General features: G+C 41.4%; 1 protein-coding gene across 5 annotated transcripts in view; it reads right to left on the bottom strand.

Annotated features, from left to right (window-relative positions):
* The window catches only part of Kiaa1328 (KIAA1328 ortholog), a 242,993-nt gene that overhangs the window by 31,966 nt on the left and 189,084 nt on the right, over positions 1-21,943 (bottom strand). For all 5 annotated transcript variants that reach the window (XM_013122841.3, XM_040757961.1, XM_040757962.1 and 2 more), the window contains 2 exons: positions 18,268-18,449; positions 8,753-8,861 (listed from right to left, as the gene is read on the bottom strand). In XM_013122841.3, coding sequence (XP_012978295.1) covers positions 8,753-8,861; positions 18,268-18,449 — 291 coding nt within the window. The remainder of the gene's footprint in view (positions 1-8,752; positions 8,862-18,267; positions 18,450-21,943) is intronic.

Below are 21,943 nucleotides of genomic sequence, written 5' to 3'. Positions count from 1 at the left end.
TGCCTATAAAAAGACACAGACAAGAAGAATGGGTATGAAGACAGAACTCATCCTTCTGTTGCACACAAGAAACACATCTCAACGTCAAAGACAGACATTACCTCAGAGTAAGGGGCTGGAAAAAGATTTTCCAATAAAATGGACCCAAGAAACAAGCTGGCAAAAAACCTAATATCTAACAAATTAGACTTCAATTAAAATCAATCAAGAAATGAAGAAGGACATTTTATATTCATCAAAGGAAAAGTCCATCAAGAGGAAGTCTCAATTCTGAACATCTATGTGCCAAATACAAAGGCACCGACACTTGTGAAAGAAACATTACTAAAGCAAAAATCGCATATAAAATCTCACACACTACTTGTAGGAGACTTCAGTACTCTGCTCTCACCACTAGACAGGACCTCCAGACAGAAACTTAACAAAGAAACAAAAGAACTAATAGAAGTTATGACCCAACTGAGTTTAACAGACATCTATAGAACATTCCATCCAAACACAAAAGGATATACCTTCTTCTCGGCGCCACATGGAACCTTCTCTAAAATTGACCACATAATCGGAAACATAGCAAATCTCCACAGATACAAAAAAAAATTGGAATAACTCCCTGTATCTTATCAGACCACCATGCATTACAATTAGAATTCAACAACAAATCGCAGAAACCCTACAAACTCATGGAAATTGAACAATGTACAATTGCACCATCCCTGGGTAAAGGAAGAAATAAAAAAAGAAATTAAAGACTTTCTGGAATTCAATGAGAATAAATACACAACCTACCCAAACTTATGGGACATTCTGAAAGCAGTGCTGAGAGGAAAGTGCACAGCACTAAGTGCCCACATGAAGAAACTAGAGAAAAGTCACACTAGATAATTAATAGCACAACTGAATGCTCCAAAACAAAAAGAAGCAAACTCCCCCAGGAGTAGTAGATGCCAGGAAACAATCAAATTGAGGGCTGAAATGAATCAAGTAGAAACCAGGAAAACATTACAAAGAATCAATGAAACAAAGAGTTCTTTGAGAAAATCAACAAAATAGACAAATCTTTGTCCAAACTAACCAAAAGGCAGAGAGAGAGCATGCTAATTAACAAAATCAGAAATGAAAGGGGGGGGGAGCATAACAACGGACAGTGAGGAAATACAGAGAATTATCGGGTCATACTTTGAAAACCTGTACTCCACAAAATTTGAAAATTTAAAGGGAATGGACAATTTTATGGATAGGTATCACTTGCCAAAACTAAATCAAGAACAGATAAACATTCTAAACAGACCTATGATCCTTAATGAAATAGAAGCAGTCATCAAAAGTCTCCCAACCAAAAAGAGCCCAGACCTAGATGGCTTCAGTGTATAATTCTACCAGAAATTCAAAGAAGAGCTAATTCCAATACTCCTCAAAGTGTTCCACATAATACAAGTGGGAGGTTCACTGCCGAACACTTTTTACAAGGCTACAATTACCTTGGTGCCCAAGTCACACAAAAACACAACTAAGAAAGAGAACTATAGACCAATTTCCCTCATGAACATTGATGCAAAAATACTCAATAAAATACTAGCAAACATAATCCAAGAACATATCAGAAAAATCATCCACAATTATCAAGTAGGCTTCATCCCAGGGATGCAGGGATGATTCAAAATATGAAAATCTATCAGTGTAATCCACCACATAAACAAACTGCAAAGGAAAAACCATATGATTATCTCACTAGATGCTGAAAAAGGCTTTGACAAAACCTAACACCCCTTCATGATAAAGGTCCCAGAGAGATCAGGGATAACAGGAAAATACCTGAACATAATAAAAGCAATATACATTAAACCAACAGCTAACATCAAACTAAACGGAGAGAAACTCAACGTAATTCCTCTAAAATAAGGAACAAGACAAGGCTGTTCACTCTTTCCATATCTCTTCAATATTGTACTTGAAGTTCTAGCTAGAGTTGTAAGACAACGAAAGGAGATCAAGGGGATACAAGTTGGAAAGGAAGAAGTCAAACTTTCACTATTTGCAGACGATATGATAGTCTACGTAAGTGACCTGAAAAACTCTGCAGGGGAACTCATACAGCTGATAAACACCTTCATGAAAGTGGCAGGCTACAAGGTTAACTCAAAAATAATCAGTATCTCTATTATATACAGATGATAAATTGGCTGAGAAAGAAATCAGAGAAACATCACCCTTCACAATAGCCATAAACAGCATCAAATATCTGGGGATGACGTTAACCAAAGAAGTGAAAGACCTGTATATAACGATCTGTGAGTCTCTAAAGAAAGAAATAAAAGAAAATACCAGAAAATGGAAAGGTCTCCCATGCTCTTGGATTGGTAGGATCAACATAATAAAAATGGCAATCTTGCCAAAAGCAATCTACAGATTCAATGAAATCCCCATTAAAATACTGGCACAATTATTCACAGACCTTTAAAGAACAATAATTAACTTTATATGGAAAAACAAATGACCCAGGATATCCAAAACAACCCTGTACAATAAAGGAACTTCCAGAGGCATCACCATCCCTGACTTCAAGCTCTATTATTGAGCTATAGTCCTGAAAACAGCTTGGTATTGGCACAAAAATAAGCAGGTAGACAATGGAACCAAATTGAAAACCCTGATTTTAACCCACACACCTATGAACACTTGATTTTTGACAAAGAAGCTAAATTTATACAATGGAAATAAGAAAGCATCTTCAACAAATGGTGCTGGCATAACTGGAAATTGGCAGAAGACTGCAGATAGATCCATGTGTATCACCATGCACAAAACTTAAGTCCAAATGGATCAAACACTTCAACATAAATCCAACCACACTGAACCTGTTAGAAGAGAAATTAGAGATACTCTTCAATGAATTGGTACAGAAGACCACTTCCTGAACATAACACCAGTAGCATAGACACTGACATTGACAGTTAACTAATGGGACCTCTTGAAACTAAAAAGCTTCTGTAAGGCAAAGGACACAGTCAACAAGAGAAAAAGGCAGTCTATAGAATGGGAAAAGATATTCACTAACCCTATATCTGACAGAGGGCTGATCTCCAAAATATACAAAGAACTCAAGAGGCAAGTCTCCAAAACACCAAAGGATCCAATTAAAAATTAAGTATCTGAAGAGTGGATAGAGAAAATGTGGTGAATTTACACAATGGAGTACTATTCATTAGAAAGAAACAATGGAATCTTAAAATTTACAGGCAAATGGATGGCACTAGAAGAAACCATCCTGAGTGAGGTAACCCAGTCACAAAAAGAGAAACATGGCATGTACTCACTCTTTTTTTTTATTTATTTTTAAGTTTAAATTTAGATTAGAAACAAGGTTGCTTCACAAGTCAGTTCCAGGTCCCTCTCCCTTTCCCTCCCCTCCTCCCGTGCCCCCCAACCCCCCCCATTACGCCCTCATTTCCCCAGGGAGGGTGAGGCCCTCCATGGGGGTGTCCATAGTCTGTCATTTCATCCATGGCAGGGCCTAGACCCTCCCCAAAGAGTTCAGGGTGAGAATGTATCTCACATTGTTGGATGGGAGTCCAAAGTCTGTGTGTATACTTGGGATGAGTACTGATCTGCTGCCCAAGGCTCAATAGATTACCTAGGCCTCCACACTGACACCCACACTTATATGGATTTTAGACATGGATCAGGGGAGTGTCAGCCTACAATTCCACTGACAGAGAGTCTGGGAACCAGGAAAGAACCCAAGAGAATACCCCAGAGAAGAGGAATGAGGCAAGATCTCCTGAACAGATTGGCAGCAGGCCGGGGTAGGGAGATTGGGTGCTGAAAGAAGAGAGGGAGAAGAGGAGGAGAGAGTAGGTCATGGGGGAGCAAGACGGTTGAGTTGGGGTAAGAATAGGGGGAGAACAGGATGAGAGATACCATAATAGAGGAAGTCATTATAGGTTTGAAGAGAGATCTGGCACCAGTGAGACCTCTGACAGAGAGGGAGGAGTGATGAGCAAATGGGTAAAGAATGGCGTGGGGAAACCAGTAGAAACACCTGACCTGAACAAGGGGGAGCTCTTGGAACCCACACTAACAGCTGGGAGGCCAGCATGGGACTGATCTAGAACTCTGAATGTGAGAGTTAGTAAAGAGACCTGGGCAACCTATGGGGTCCTGGGCAGTAGATCAGTATTTATCCCTGGCATACAAATGGACTTCATGTGTCCATAACACAAAGAGGGATGCTCTCTCAGCCTGGACTCTTGGGGGGAGGGCCTAGTCAGAATCTGGATATCACCTATGTGGAAGGAAGTGGGGAAAGGGTGGGAGGCTGGAGGGGACAGTGGAAGTGCAGGAGGAGGGGAGGGAGAGGTAACTGGGATTGACACATGAAGCAAGCTTTTTTCTAAAAACTGGACTCCCATCCAACAATGTGAGATGCACTCTCACCCTGAACTCTTGGGGGAGGGTCTATGCCCTGCCCTGGATGAAATGACAGACTATGGATACCCCCAAGGAGGGCCTCACCCTCCCTGAGGAAATGAGGGGATATTGGGGGGGATTGGGGGAGGGCACGGGAGGAGGGGAGGGAAAGGGAGAGGGACCTGGAACTGACTTGTGAAGCAACCTTGTTTCTAATTTAAATTTAAAAATAAAAAAAAGAAACTGTAAAAAATAAAAAAAGAAAGAAGATGCCCTATATCAGTATTTTGCAAATCTACCCAGGTGTTTAAAAAAATAATGAAAAGAAAAAAATACAAATCTTTATGAAAAAAAAAAAGCCAAAGTAAGATAGACAAACAGCACTTTTTCGAGAGAGATGAGTCTAGTGTTAACTGCACTAATTTTCTTTCTGGGCATGATGTATAGGGACTGCCTTTCTCCTCTTCACCAGTCACAGGAAACAGATACGGGAGAGCAAGCGTCCTAGTGTCCAATGAGTCACAGAGGGGCAGGGAAGGGCTCAGTGAACTTGCACTTCAGAGATTGTGCATTGACCTTGAAGCCATGGGTCTGGAGTTAGTCTGTTTATCATCATCGTGTTGCCACAGAACTGAGAACTGGAAACTCCATCACTATTTCCGCTGCTGTGAAGAAGCACAGAGCAGAGGGCAGTCCTCCATTTTAATAAGAAATGTGCTGTGTCACCCAGAAGGACGCACAGCTGTGTAACGCTTACCTCCTAGTGTAGCTTCAGATCAAAGACCTGAAACCCAAAGTCACATTAATGCAAACATACAACCAGAAAGGTTATTTACAGTGCTGAAACACATTAATTCTGCACCTTAAGGGAGTGCACACCATCCATGTTGGTTAATATACCACTTCTTTGGATTTGGTGTTTAGAAACTTCTTTTATTTTTTATTTTTGCAGTGGATATACCCAGTTTGGGAAGGTACATAAGGGTATATTTGTGCTCCTAACGATTCGTCTGAGAGGCAAAGGGTAACCTGCCCATCTCTGGCATCATGATGGATAAAAGAGAATCAAGCGATTCAGTTTCAGAGCAACAGAGAACATCCCTAGCTTTCTCCCTGAGCTAAGGTTCACATATCCTCACGGTGCTCACGGTGAGAGGGAACAGAGCCCCTCCAGGTGGACTGGTCTGTGCAGGACCACCTGTTCTTACTGAGCAGAAGTGAACAGTATCATTTTGTTGGTACCACAATCCTCGTAGACCAAGATAACCACTGTCCCTACCATCACTGAGAGCTTAGGGGTGCACAACCAGCACTGGAGTCACAGGTAAAATGGCTTCCAGCAGGGAAGGTATAATACTTTTTTTTTTTGCTTGTGCTGTAAAGTACATATTTATTTTGTTAGCATGAGATAGATGAATATTTCTACATATAAAGTTGCCCAGCTAAAATCAAGATAAGTGATATTAATGTCCTATGGTCAGTATTATTGAACCTCAAAAGCAGTAAACTTTATGAGTTGATAAATATTACATTTGCAACATAGTTACCATTCTTTTACTGTCTCAAGCACTTACTACACATTGTAACCACAAGTCTGCAATACATTATTCATATCTGGGGTGTCACCAAGTGATGGATTGCTGTAGGAGAGGCTGTCCTTTAAATAAATCAACAAATAAAAATGCAAATGTTAACATTTTCTGCCACAAACTTTTCCCATCTTGAATGGGGAATGAAAATTTCACATTATATTGACAGCTAGCAGAGAGAACAACTGAAAACCTATACCATGATTAGAAAACATGACTCTGCTGTGACTTTTTTCTTTGCTTGTACATGGAATGATATGGGATACTTTCAGGTGTTTTCCAAGAACAAAGGAAAAATTTATCTCTCCAATACTGAAACATGCCATCATCTTTTGAAAGCCTTTCATAAACCTTAAGCATTCTTGGAATTTAGGGTGAATAAGGCTTAAAAATCTACTCTCTTTAAAGACTTGTAGGAGGAAGAATCAGAGTCTGCATAATGAAAACAAAGTCTACTAAAATGACTAGTACATACTTTATGATGTGAATGATTCAAATGCTCTGGTTCCTAATGATGGAGAAGCACCACTGTGCTGTCCTGGTAGCTGGTTTTCATAGTACTGAATCGTTTTCAACTCTGCACTTTGTATAATACACCAATGATATGCTCCTGTGAACTTCTCGAAAGATCAGATGTGGTGTGGTACACATTCTTCTAGTCAGCCAAATGCTTATTATTTACAAAGCTCCTGAGCATCTATATTTAGCTGATCAGCAGTATTAAGGGCCAGGAGATGAATTATCCTTTTCTTAACATCTGTAAATATGAGTGTTCGCAGCAATTTAAACCAGGGCTTGTAACACACTACCATGCTGATATGGTCCATTCAGAAAATTTATGCTGAGGATATTTTTTACAAAACTCTTACAGAGAAACATTTTATTCCTATTTTTCATGCTTCCCTTTAAATTGAAAGTAACCCTTCACAGATACATTAAAGTTGTGTTAAAAATCACATTTTAGTGCTATGGTGTAGCTTAGGGGTGGAATGCTTGCCTACCACGTACAAAGCCCTGAGTTTGAGCCCTAGTTTCAACAAAATGTCATTGAAATATCAACAGTAAGAAAATTCACTGAGATGGAAGATCTAGACTACCAGCCATTTCTAACTCGGCCAAGCTAATCCATGAGGGCTGGATAGATACATGCTTCCACCCACAATGTGGCATAGTATAAAATAGAAGGATCACAAATCATGTGTTTCTTGCTATCAAATTCCAACAGTGCCAGCACCAAAAGCAAGAAAGAGGTCAGTGGAGAAAGATGGGCAAGCTAGTTACTTTATGTCACCTTTACAGTTGGGAGACTAATGATGTTGGTCATTATACTACTTAAGTTAATGGCTTTGGACTTTGAAATGCTGGTCCTGCCTTTTATTAGCTAAGGGTCTGTGGTGGTTTGAAAGAAAATGGCCCCCAAAGGGAGTGGCATTATTAGGAGGTGTGGCCTTGTTGGAGGAAGTCCGTCACTGTGGGGGTGGGCTTTGACATGTCTTTTGTTCAAGTGAAACATTCAGTTGACTTCATGTCGCCTGCAAGATACAGCACTCTCAGCTCCAGCACCACATCTGCCTAAATTTTTGCCAAGGTCCCCATCATAATAATGGACTGAACCTCTGAAACTCTAAGCGAGACACCCCAATTAAAGATTCTTTATAAGAGTTGCCATGATCATGGTGTCTCTTCACAGCAATGAAAACCAAACTAAGACAGGGTCTTACAGAATACACTCAATATCTCTGAGTCATGGCTTCCCAATTTTAAAACGAGGATGAAGGTAGCCCTATCTCTACAGGCTGTGAAGACTAAATCAGATGATACATTAAGGAATTTGACACAGTTCTGTACAGAGCATTCAACAGACAACAGCCCCATGTACTATCCTCTGCAGCAGTCACTTCCCAGGTCTTTTGTGTAGTTCTCTTTCTGCTTCCAGAATCAAATGCATGCCAATAAGAGCCAGAGTTAGAGCAAACGCCACTTCTTAAGAACATGTAGGTTTCCCATCTGTGACTGCACTTATATGAGACTTCGATGAAAGATATCTCTATAGAGAATGAAGAGTTAAAACTCTTTCCTTCCTCAAACCATAAACCAAAGAATATGTTTTATAGTATATCTTTGAAATCACCAGCCTTGAGATCAACAATTGAGACAATTAAATTAAAAATTAAAGTCTTAAAATAAATATGCATGTGATAAAATATGAGTGACTTAAGTACCCCAGACCAACCTTATCCCCAAGGAAACATAAACCAAGTCTTTTTGAAACTGATGTTTAATATATTGAGTCTTAAGTGTGTAATATGTTTATACGAGTTGTTATATTAATGTAAGAAGTTTTAAATAATATATTTCTTTCCCTAACTCAAGAATGGGCTGATTAGCTCCTCTAAAGTCTCTGGCATTAGTGGATGTAAGCATACCATTAGCACAAAATCCACTGTGATTTTTAGAATTTAACACTTAAAAGTATAGACCAAATATATTACCTTCCATGATCAGTTGAGAAAGACCTGCTGCTAAGCAGAGTTTCTGTGGACAGGATGCTTTGGATTTCTATGGCAATCCTTAGTAACATCATAATCATTTCAGAAAGTGCAAATATGGAGAAAAGAACTCTGCAATGAATTTGCCAGATCTACAGCTTTATAATAAGTGTCATTAGAGTAAGAGCACTAAAACTGCCAAGATTTCTTCAGTCTTATAAACATTTTCTTATGGGGAACACTAAGTCAAGGCTCTCCCAGACTCACTGTGAGGCGTTGTGCTGGGATGATGATGAGGCTGGAGTCCCAGGGTCCTTAGGCCTTCTTGTTAGCATAGGAGATGTGGATGCATCTTTTCTAACTCTTGTCGCTGTCTCTGTATAAACAACAGATAAAACAGTTTGAGTGTTCGATAAAAGAAATGTTAGGTTTATTTCAGTTAACAAAGCAGACCATTTTAAGCATCTCAAAATCTCCACAGACAACGGGTTTTTCCTCCTGAAAAGTAACAATGACAGATGAAAAATTCCTTATGTTGTTTTGTTTTGATACATATCAGTGATTTACAAACAAAATATACTCACCTGTCCAATATCAGAGGTTATTTTGTTTTTTGACACATTTGCTTGTCACATTTGCTGATGATTTGGCTTTACAATGGGAATCTACGATGGTAAACTATTATAATTTGTTCTCTTTAACTATTATTAATAAAAATCTTTTTGCTAACAAAACAGAAAATCTTAGCACCTTGCATCTCTAGACCTTTCAAGTTGAAGGATTCTCTTTAAAAGCATTTAAGATTAGACAAAAATATTTCATTTCTTTTAAAGAACTCAGTATCGGACTACAACAAGCATTATGTGAAAGACATGAGTAAAATATCTTCATTATAGGGTCCTACAATATTCTTAAGCAAAAATTTATTTTCTACAGCATGGGCTTTTATAGCCCTGTTCCTTCCTAAGAAGTACTGATTAGTTGATTCATTACTTTTTACTTCTAGATGTTAAATTAAATGATGGTAGTACCAAAAGGAGTCATTTTTCTTTTGGTTTTATCTAATCTAACCTATCTGTCTATCTATCATATCTATCATTCCTATCTAATTTATATTTTGTAGGCATCTGGGACCTGACATGGCGGCCACACCCCTTTGGGTGTGGCTTCAGGCAGAAGAAAGAGAGGCACTTGAGGCATGGCTTCCCTTTGAGCCCTCTTTCTGTTGGGTCCATGGATCCAGTAGGAAGAACAGGGAAACACTCTGGCAGTACTTCGTTTTGTTCTGTGTAATTATCCCCAATAAACACACATTTATCATTTATCTTGGGTCTAGTGACATAATTACATCCTTGCCTTCAAGTTTTTTTTTTTTTTTTGCTTTTAATATATCCTGGCCACAGCTTCCCCTCCCTTCATTTCTCCCATTCTACCTTACCCCACCTCCCTTTTCCCCCAGATCCATTCCCCCACCATTTTCCTTCAGAAATGAGAGGCTTCCCAAGAGCACCCAAGAGCATCCAAGCATGGCATGACCCGATAACACTAGGCACAAACCCTCCTATCAAGGCTGTATGAGGCAACTCAGTAGGAAGAAAGGGTCTCAAGTGCAGATGAAAGAGTCAGAGACATCTATGCTCGCACTGTTAGGGGTCCACAGAATATCAAGGTAAAAATTATAACACATATGCAGAGGACCTAGTGCAGATCTATGCAGACTCCAGGATTGCTGCCTCAGTCTCTGTGAACTTTTATGAGCCCTACTTAATTTTCTCTTTTTGGTTTTATTTTATATTTATTACTTTTCAACAACACAAATTATCTCTATTTATTTTGGAGGACTGTGAGAATTTGTTAGTGGGTTTTACACATAAATTCCTTTAACTACTTAGGAAATCTTCCACTGAAGATTTTTGTCGAATGTGTTTTCCTCTGTCGACTGAGATGATCATGTGGTTTGGCTTCGTTCTGCTCATGTGGTACTTTACATTGATTGATTTTTCTGAGTTGAATCACCTTTGCATTCCTGTACTAATGCCACTTGGTCGTGATTTATCACCTTAATATGCTGCTGCATTCAGCTTGCTACTGTTTTTGTTTAGGCTACTTCCATGCATATTTATAATAGACGTTTGTTTTATGGTTGCCTGGTTTCAGTACTGGGGACTCTTAAAGTAAGTTCTGAAGTATACCTGCCTGTTCTATTTTATGGACGGTTGTGAGAAGCATTTGCCTTACTTTTTTGCTGTTTTTTGTTTTTGTTTTTCAAGACAGGGTTTCTCTGTATAGCGGTCCTAGCATTCTTGGAACTTATTTATAGATCATGGTGGCCTCGAACTCAAAGAGATCTCTCTGTGCCTAGTACTAAGATTAAAGGCATGTACCAAGGCCACCCACCCATTTGCTTTGCTTTTTAAAGATTTGTTGAAATTCACTTGTGAAACTACATGGTCCTGGCTTCTGCTTCTTCAGGACAGTTTTTTAAAAAATCAATTATTGTTAGTCTGGTAGTGTGTATGTTCATTTTATCTAGGTCTTGTAGCTTCTTGGCTTTTATTGAATACTTCTGTCTCAATGTTATTTTCTTTTCCTAGGAGGCAGCAGCATGTTCATTTCAAAGTTTTCACAGAATATCCTATGAAAGCTGAGTATTGGGCAGAACACAAAGCAGGGAGTGTGCCAGCATGTTGGGGAATCTCCAGACAGGTCAAAACAGACCCCTGATACCTGAACCCAGGATTCTGCCTCCACAGAGATCAGGGTCTCTTGTCTGTGCTTGGGCTGATGTCTCAGAACTAAAGCCATTCTAGGGCAGGGGTTCATCCATGCTAAGAGTCCACAAAGTTCTCCTATGGTGTTTCCGTAAAGCCTTCCTTTCTTCAAGTTCTGAGGAGGTGGATTCTTAATTGTATGGTCTGCAGTGTCTCTGAGAGAGGGTGAACACCTGAGCTTATCCATGCCACTGTTTCCACTGACATGTTATGATAACAAAATCTGAAACAATCATTACAACCACACAGACATTACCAATATCTTAGCAAATAATCAAATTGGTGAATGAAAAAAGGATGAGTATTATGGTTTGGGTAGGAAATGTTCTCACAAAGGCTCATGCATTGAAAGGTTGGTCTCTAGTTAGTGATGCTATCTTTGGAGGTACTAGAAAAATTAGAAGATGAGACCCAGCTGGAGAAAGCTAGTCATGGGAGTGGAGGGCATACTAGTACATCCCTGACCCCTTTCTGTCTTTTTTTTCCGACTTCCTACATCTCAAGCAATGAAGCACACCCAGTTATGACAAAGACTCTCAACTATCTAGGAGGGACTTTTTCAACCTGATAAAAAACAATTATAAAAAAGCACCAGGAAGATCATACTTAGTGGGTCCAAGATTGTCTCCTCTGAGACCTGGAAGAGGTATACAAAAATACTTCTACATTTTATTTATTTGGAATGGAATCCTTAGGCTGTCAACAACAAAAGCAAAATAAAAATCATAATTATGGAAGGAAATAACTTGTTTATGGACTAGCTATATCCCAGGCATAATTCCAAATACTCCTTAAAGCTTATTGTATTTGGAGACAGGGCCTTCAAAGAGGTCATCGTGGGTATTATTACTGAAGTGGTGGTATCTTGGGAAAGAGCAAAAATGCCTGGGAGGCATATATACACAAATGACCATGAGAAGTCCCAGTGAGAAGAAAGCCCTCATGAGCCCAGGGAAGGGAGGGCTCCAGGGAGGGAACTGATTAGCTGAGAGCACAGGGAACTTTGGTGACCAGGGAAATGTACTACATATGAACTGGAGATTACACGGGTGTAAATCAATTGTCAGACATATCAAGCTGTAAGTCTAAGACCCATGCAACTGTATTGTATATAATTAAACCTCAATTAGAATAAAAGGAAATGAAATAATGACCATGGTTTTCTTGACTTCTCGGGTACTGCTATTTTAAGGCCTCACTGCAGTCTTTCTCTTTGACATTAGCAATCAATCATTGTAAGGACTCTGAAGGGGTAAGCATATATTTTGCTTAAATCACTAAATCACTGCAGGCGCTGAGGTCAAAAGGTCTAATTGGTTAGGTCCTTATTTTTGGAAAATGAAACAAGGAAAGAAAAAGAAAAATCAATATATTTAATGTTATGTTCAGTCAACGAATATATAATGAGAACTTACATGTGTTGAGCTATGTTCTAAGACATAGAGGCATACATGTTATTGTCTAGGGATAGAAGACCTAAGGCACATATAACAACAGGTAAAGTAGATGGTATTTTCAGTAATTTCTTTCAGTTACAGAGGATGGGAAACGTAGATGCTTTGGTTTAAGTGGCAATATCCCATATTTACATCAATACTAACTCTTAAAGATAGGTTCTTAAACTTGAATTCCTTTTTTAGGGAACTGGGTAGGATGATTTACTCTGCTGGTTGGGTTTATTTGTAGCACTCTAGTGTGCTTATCTTCTGTGTGCTGTGGATAAAGACATCAATGCTTAGCATATCTTTTATTTCACACTTCCAGGAATCAGTTTATTTTCTAATGATTAAATATACGATGCAGATTTTAGCACAAATAATACAAACCCAGGGACAGATATTGGGGTCAACACTGAAGATCAGAAAACCAAAGCAACCAGCAACTAGAGAGTTCTCACCTCTGCCAATGCTCAGACCAAAGGGGCCATTCCCCAAACCTCAGACTCCCAGACTGCTCCTGTCTCATCCCGCCTTACATTCCTCTTAGTGCCTGGATTAAAGAGGCTATTTTGAGTGCCGGGCGGTGGTGGCGCACGCCTTTAATCCCAGCACTCGGGAGGCAGAGGCAGGCGGATCTCTGTGAGTTCGAGGCCGGGCTGGACCGATAGCCTCCAAAACAATACAGAGAAACCCTGTCTCATAAAAACCAAAAAAAAAAAAAAAAAAAAAAAAAAAAGAGGCTATTTGGAAACCACTTCTGGTCCTTGATAATTCTAGTATACTTATTCCTTTATTGTGTCTCCTGTGTTGATCCACCATGGGTCATCACTGCAAGCACTGGAGATTGTTTTTACTTTAGTTAAATCAATAATAATCACTGTCCAGGAAAAAATGTGCTTGAGATCCTCTCAAAGAACTTTCCCAGTGATGATAGCTACATAAGATTAGCTACAGCACCCCCAAAGAAAAAATGAAGAGTGGCCAACAGTATCAGTAACCTGAAATGATTCTGGAGTGAGGTTCTGCCACAAATATAAAGGGATTCAGAGATCTGTGACAGAGGAACAAGAAACAGGTATCAAATACTGTGCTGTTCAGCCAGAGTTAAAAAAGGGCATGCCATACTCCACAGTCTAATATTTTCATTCCGAAACTTGTGCTTAGTGGCTTCGGCCTCAGCTAAGGGTCTTGTAACAGAGGATCAGCCATTTTTCAGGTAGAAGCAGTTCTAGAATGTTTGCTCACACATGGGGAGGAAGGAGACAGGAAGAGCACGTGCTCCCTCTGAGCATGCCTTCTAAGAACTCTTGAGCCAAGTTCAGATTTTTCTTAAAGTAGCATCTCCCCATCCTACATAACTCAGTGAAAACCAACTAAAATACAACATTGTAAGTGCTGATGGAAGAGAAAGTTTACGTTGTAGACTATATTTTGATAATAATATACCCATTTTTGTTGTCATAGGCTTCTCTTTGAGTCAACTCTGTCTCCTATATGTTTAGCATCAATAAAGTTGGCAGAGTGTTGAAGAGAACAGGAGAGGTAAAGGAGCCAGAGACCGGTAATAAAGGTTAATGGTCCTGCAGTAAATATCCTGTATAGCACTTCATGATTAAATGACAACAACAAAAGAAACAACAGATACAAGAAATGTATACTAAAAGATTCTGTCATGCTAACAAAAGGAAAGCAATTAAGGAGGTGCAGCCAAGCAGTGTAAGTTGGGCAGTTAGTGCTGGGTCACCGGCACTGTAATCACCAGGGCATCCAGACCCATAGTGCACACCTGGGGAAGTTAATTCTCCCGGTGGGCTGGGTGCTGCCGCAAAGGCCAAGGCGAGAATCCTGCTCTGTCTCTAGTCTGCACACACTAGCTCTGCAGTGGCAGAGTGGCCCGAGGGGGGCAACTTCATGTCTTCAGTGATCAGGCAGACCATAAGAGAAAAGAAAAATACCACAGTCTTTTCCATGAGTATAAAAGCTTCATGGTTCTTGTGAATATCTTAAATGCTGAAACATTTCAAACTTGTGAACAGATGATAAGGTTTTTTGATGTTATTTTCACTATCACACTACATCCCCCTGCCCTCTAAAGAGAAAGAGAACGAGGGGTCAGGGGAGGTGCTGGAGAGTAAAAGGGTGAGTGACAACACCCCTGAGAACTGTGGATGTGTAATACAGCTCCTCCGAGAACTGTGGATGTGTAATACACCCCGAGAACTGTGGATGTGTAATACACCCTGAGAACTGTGGATGTGTAATGCAGCTCCTCCGAGAACTGTGGATGTGTAATACACCCCGAGAACTGTGGATGTGTAATACAGCTCCTCCGAGAACTGTGGATGTGTAATACAGCTCCTCCGAGAACTGTGGATGTGTAATGCACCCCGAGAACTGTGGATGTGTAATACAGCTCCTCCGAGAACTGTGGATGTGTAATACAGCTCCTCCGAGAACTGTGGATGTGTAATACACCCCGAGAACTGTGGATGTGTAATGCAGCTCCTCCGAGAACTGTGGATGTGTAATACACCCCGAGAACTGTGGATGTGTAATGCAGCTCCTCTGAGAACTGTGGATGTGTAATACACCCCGAGAACTGTGGATGTGTAATACAGCTCCTCCGAGAACTGTGGATGTGTAATGCACCCCGAGAACTGTGGATGTGCAATACAGCTCCTCCGAGAACTGTGGATGTGTAATACACCCCGAGAACTGTGGATGTGTAATACACCCCGAGAACTGTGGATGTGTAATACAGCTCCTCCGAGAACTGTGGATGTGTAATACAGCTCCTCCGAGAACTGTGGATGTGTAATACAGCTCCTCCGAGAACTGTGGATGTGTAATACAGCTCCTCCGAGAACTGTGGATGTGTAATACACCCCGAGAACTGTGGATGTGTAATACAGCTCCTCCGAGAACTGTGGATGTGTAATACAGCTCCTCCGAGAACTGTGGATGTGTAATACACCCCAAGAACTGTGGATGTGTAATACACCCCAAGAACTGTGGATGTGTAATACAGCTCCTCCGAGAACTGTGGATGTGTAATATAGCCCGAGAACTGTGGATGTGTAATACACCCCGAGAACTGTGGATGTGTAATACAGCTCCTCCGAGAACTGTGGATGTGTAATACACCCCGAGAACTGTGGATGTGTAATACAGCTCCTCCGAGAACTGTGGATGTGTAATGCAGCTCCTCTGAGAACTGTGGATGTGTAATACACCCCGAGAACTGTGGATGTGTAATGCAGCTCCTCCGAGAACTGTGGATATGTAATACACCCCGAGAACTATGGATGTGTAATACAGCTCCTCCGAGAACTGTGGATGTGTAATACACCCCGAGAACTGTGGATGTGTAATACAGCTCCTCTGAGAACTGTGGATGTGTAATACAGCTCCTCTGAGAACTGTGGATGTGTAATACACCCCAAGAACTGTGGATGTGTAATACAGCTCCTCCGAGAACTGTGGATGTGTAATATAGCCCGAGAACTGTGGATGTGTAATACACCCCGAGAACTGTGGATGTGTAATACAGCTCCTCCGAGAACTGTGGATGTGTAATACACCCCGAGAACTGTGGATGTGTAATACAGCTCCTCCGAGAACTGTGGATGTGTAATGCAGCTCCTCTGAGAACTGTGGATGTGTAATACACCCCGAGAACTGTGGATGTGTAATGCAGCTCCTCCGAGAACTGTGGATGTGTAATACAGCTCCTCCGAGAACTGTGGATGTGTAATATAGCTCCTCCGAGAACTGTGGATGTGTAATACACCCCGAGAACTGTGGATGTGTAATACAGCTCCTCCGAGAACTGTGGATGTGTAATACATCCCAAGAACTGTGGATGTGTAATACACCCCTGACAACTGTGGATGTGTAACGCAGCTCCTCCGAGCTAGATCGGCTGTCTAGCAGCACTCCTGATCACCGCCCACAGGAAAAGGTACTGCAATGCCAGCACACGGCACAGCACAAGCAATGGGTCCTGAACTCCTGGTAGTCAAAATGATTTTGTTTCCAATTAGAAACTCATTTTTTGGGGGGGACACCAGCCTTTTCCAGGCTTCTGGCTTCTGTAGCTGGGACAGGGAGAGGTCTGCCTGCAGCACAGCTAGACTGTCCCAGTGGTGCCTGACAAGTGTCTTCTGTAGCTGGGACAGGGAGAGGTCTGCCTGCAGCACACCTAGACTGTCCCAGTGGTGCCCGACAAGTGTCTTCTCCAAGAGTTGCTCTCTAACACTGTGTGAGTCTCCACCAGCCACACCCGCCAGTTAGCCCTCTGCTATTTTGCAACATAGTTTTTTATTTCCTCATTTTAGTGCTGGCACAAACATACATGTGTTGACAAGTTAACAGAAAATTATGTTAAGCCTTGCAGAGAAGCCACTAGACCAGCTCTGAGTGGAACCTCTCTCTCTCTGAAGCGCAATGGCAGAAATAAGGGGAACCAAAGTAAAGGTTTCCCACTGCTGAAAGACTATTGCCACAGAGTGAGAGGCTATCCCAGACAGTGAGTCTCCTCAATTTCACCTGTCTTAGGTAGCAACACCTAAAAGGAAGCTTTTACGTTGTCTGTCTTCAGTGGAGCTCTCTAGAATAGTTGCCTTTTGCCAAAGAGAAATTGTGGAGTTTCCCTTTTGAAGTTTGGAAAAATTGTCATCTCTTGGTTGCCTGGAAGAGGATAAAGCGATTTCTAGGTTACTGGCAATTAACCCTCAGAACCCAGCAAAGCTGGCAGCAGGTGGGAAAAGCAGAGACAGGTGCATGCAGAATTTTCTCACAGAGCATACCCATTCTCAAATAAATAAGCAAACGTGAGAGTTGATGCAGAGATTATAAACAGTTGGTTGCTTAAAATTGCAGGAGAGGAGCTTTCCTGGTGGAAGTAGGAGCACACAAAAAAATCAGGTGAGAGTCAGTGTGTGAGCAGGGGAGGCTGTTTCCTGTACATCCGTCCACATGGACATTCCCTTTCCAGTTAGTCCTTAAGGCTGGTGGCATAGACTGTACCAGGAGTCTATGCTGGGAAACAAACACCTCTTTTATCATTTCAGAGTTATGTGCAGTGCTATTAGCACTTCAAAGAATGCTAGGCACTATTTGTTCAGACGTGGGTGACTGCATTTAATAACAACGTAAAGATGCTCACGACCTCCTGTCTACATTCCCCACATCACCAGTCAACTGAGGATCAACCTTTATGAGGCCTTACTTTGCAGGAGAGGTTTATGTTCAACTCCTCATTCTGTTACTCACTTGGAGAACAACATTTGATATCTATGAACATACTTACTGTCCAATCCAGCTTTTAAAAAGGGAGCCAAACTAGACAGAGGTTCTCATACCAGTACTCTAAGAGAAATAAATGTAGATGTGATCTGAGACTCTAGTAGCTGTGTCACCACAGCTTTGCAGGCATATGTTTATCTGAAATGCTAACTCCAGTGTGGCATAGCGTAAGTCACCTGCTGTTCACTGGGTTGCAGACACCAGCCACCTTCCACTGTCCTTAGTGGCTTCCCTTTCTGCTACTGCTGACAGACACTGCACTCACCTTTCTGGGGTCTGCAGGCGTCTTTCTCCCGGCATACCCACTGGCCATTATCCTCCACATGTGGCTGAAACTCAACTGTCTTCTTGTCCCTCCTGTTCTGTCCACTGTTGGCAGAGTCTGGGCATTTTTTGAAGGATGTCGAGGTTCCACACAGCCATCCGTCACATTTCGACTTTACGAAGCTGAAAGAGGAAGCATGAATGGACTGTAGGCGGCACAGGGGAGACACACATCACATGGACATATGGGAAATACAATCCATGGCAGTGAGAATCTTTGTCTTCTTTTAATGGATATACGATTTGAATATTTTTCTGAATGTATATTCTGTCTTGCTACAGCTATTTTGGAGAACAAACTAGTTTAATGATGTTAATCCTCAAACTACCTTTGGAGTCACAGGAATGAGACTCAAGCCCATTAAACTGCTACTAAAGCCAAATAGTACGAGTGAGAATCAGAGTGTCTGAGAAATAAAAAGGCAGGTTAAAGACAGATGTGCATGTCTAACATGTTTCCTAAGTCCTAAAGATGAGCACTGGGGATTAATGTATCAGCATTTGTTATCTAGAGACAGTGCAACAACTGGAGGCCCAAGGAGGTTAGGTAAGCTGATGAGGAGGCATTTACGTTAACTTCATGGTCTCGGTCAGGCAAGAAGAAAGGGAAGCAATGACGGATCAAAGCCTGGCAGAAAAGCAAAGCGAGATGAAGCATTTATTTATGTAAGACAAATCAAAGCCAAAATGAAATTAATGTGGCGTGGTGTATGTGAGCGATGGGAGACAGAGGCTGAAGATAAATAGCAGAAACACAATTGCAGGGCCCTAGGGCCAATGTATTTGAGATGGGACTACAACAGGTGACACAAGCTTGGTGTAGGGTCGCACGGAGTCACTTTAGAAATGAGGAGAAATGAAGACCAAAATCTCCGTAGCTACACCAGGGATGGGCCAACCACGTGGGTATGGAAGGCTTACCAAAGGATGGCAGGAGTTTGGAAACACCATGTCTTTGACTGGCATGTCAATGTCCTACTGAGATACTGATGGAAAACAATGGAAGGATGGACCACAGTGGGACACACCGAGATTCACATAAGGAGGCAGGTTTGTAAGAAAAATGCTAGCATACTTGAATCTGTCACAGGAAAAACGGCCTCTGTCATAAGTGTTCTTAGAAAAGATGCTGATTTTAGGCACTGGTTCACAGAATGGTGGTGAATTTAAGTTATCTGGAAAAGTTTTACTAAGAGCATGTCTGGAGTCTCACCCATTTAAGTGAATGGACTGCCTGAGACCAGTCCCATCTCCTCCCTCCCTGTTTACCTCGTGTGTTCTTTCCTTTTTAAAAGCTTCCTAGGGGCTTCTGCAACCATGGCTGTTCCTCCGGAAGATGACTTCTCCTTTTGCCCAGCATTTTAAACTCTAAAGAAAAGCCACATCTACTTGATTAAGATGTTAACTGCTAAATAATCTGTTCTTCAATCCTCTCTTCCTCTCTTCTTTTCCTTCACATTTACAAACCCACACATCTATTGAGCTCCAAATTTCATGAGATGATGGCCTTTCCTAGACTTGTTCTATGTATCAACTATATAAAGTATATAGGTTGAGATGTGGCTTAACTGCAGAACAGTCGTTGAAAGAACTATTGGACTTAGTCCTAGGAGGCCAAGATCCACTCCAGGGTCATCACAGAAACACAGTAAAGAAGACATACATATACCCAGGATGACACGGCCTTCCTGTCCACTACCTTTCATATAATTGAGTGTTCTAAGATAATTTTTATGGGGAAATGAGATCCTCACTTTCCTTTTCTTACAAAGGTTTGGCCATCGTCTCTCACTAACTCTTATCGTTGAGTACTTTTTAAAAATGTCCATGATCAGAAGTCACAAGCCATGGCAGAGAATAGGGACAAAGTTCTTGTGAAAAGCGCTCATTTCCCAAGGGGGAACCTTGTAAAGTCCTGAAGGAGGGGGTATGCAGAGGAACCCCACGCTGAACACGGGGGACTGCTGAGTGCAGGAGGATGAAGAGGATGAAGGAAGGAGTGGACTACAGAGAGGAACCCCACACTGAACACAGGGACTGCTGGATGAAGAGGATGAAGAGGAGGAAGGAAGGGGTGGACTACAGAGAGGAAGCCCACGCTGAAGACAGGGACTATTGGATGAAGAGGATGAAGAGGAGGAAGGAAGGGGTGGACTACAGAGAGGAAGCCCACGCTGAAGACAGGGACTATTGGATGAAGAGGATGAAGAGGAGGAAGGAAGGGGTGGACTACAGAGAGGAAGCCCACGCTGAACATGGGGACTGCTGGATGAAGAGGATGAAGAGGAGGAAGGAAGGGGTAGACTACAGAGAGGAAGCCCACGCTGAACACAGGGGACTGCTGAGTGCAGGAGGATGAAGAGGAGGAAGAGGAGGAAGGAAGGGGTGGACTACAGAGAGGAACCCCACGCTGAACACGGGGAACTGCTGGATGAAGAGGAAACAAAAGCAGGAGAGTGCTCTCATGTCCTTCTGTGTTCTAGAAACACAACGGGATCTGTCCCGACCCTCTCTGCTATGGAGAATGAAAACTGACTTCTGAAGACAATCTCAGGCCTCCAGAGGAGTCTAATTCCATAGAATCTCCAGTACTCTACTTTATGCTTGTGGTCACACACGCCATTTCTCATCATCTTGACCTGGTTGCCTGCTGCCATGTCTGTGTCCCCAGTCATATGGGCTCTCCCCATGGAACTTTAAGACAAACTAATCCATTTAGAAAAAAAATCATTTTTTAAAAAATGTCATATATGTATATGATAAAATAGGACCATATTTACCTTCTATTCCTTTTCTCCTCCCTCAGACTTCCTTTATATCCTTCCAATGAGCCTTCCCCAACTTCATGTTATTTTTTGATATCCTACTAAATGCAGTTACTGCTATCCATATATGCATGGATATATAGCCATCCACTGAAGCACGGGAGAGCTACCAGTGGCTGTATAATCAAGAAGAAGCCCGGCTCTCCCACTGCCAATAGGTTCTCAGCTTGGAATGGGGTCTTCTAGCTATTGCCTCTGCTTCCATAGTGATCCCTGAATGGTGGTGATGGTGGGGTTATTAATAAAGATGTCCCATTTATGGCTCAGCACACAGTCTCTTACTCTCGGCACTCTCACCAACTGGATATCTCTCCACCGCACAAAGTGGCTTTTCTGACTCAAGTTGGAGCAACCCAGGTCTTCTGGTGCTAGAATCTGGGCTGAAATACATTTTGGACTTATGATAATTTCAATTTCAGATTGGTTTATTAGGCAATCAAGAAGTAGTTATGATGGACATAAAACAAACTCTTAATGAATGAGAAGATAGGCAGCTTCAGCAGAGATATTTAGACTATAATTAAAACTAGATGGAAATTTTAGAACTGGAAATTACAGCAGTTGACATAAAAATTGGAAAATGAAGATGAAAGCATAAATGTTAAGTGAATTTTATAACAGAGGCAACAGAAATGACCTAATTTGGAAAATAGAAAAAAAATTGAAGAAAAATAAGCAGACTCTCTGGGACTGTAATAGCAACTCAAAGCTGTTTGAAAAGGAAAAATTGAAATCTTAAAGGAGAATTCATGAAGATGGGACAGAAAAATAACTTGAGAAAGGTGTCCTGAA

Source organism: Mesocricetus auratus, unplaced genomic scaffold (genome assembly GCF_017639785.1).
Source record: "Mesocricetus auratus isolate SY011 unplaced genomic scaffold, BCM_Maur_2.0 Super-Scaffold_100015, whole genome shotgun sequence".
Lineage (NCBI taxonomy): Eukaryota > Metazoa > Chordata > Mammalia > Rodentia > Cricetidae > Mesocricetus > Mesocricetus auratus.
Note: the sequence above shows the minus strand (reverse complement) of the source record. Positions and strands in the feature narration are given on the sequence as shown.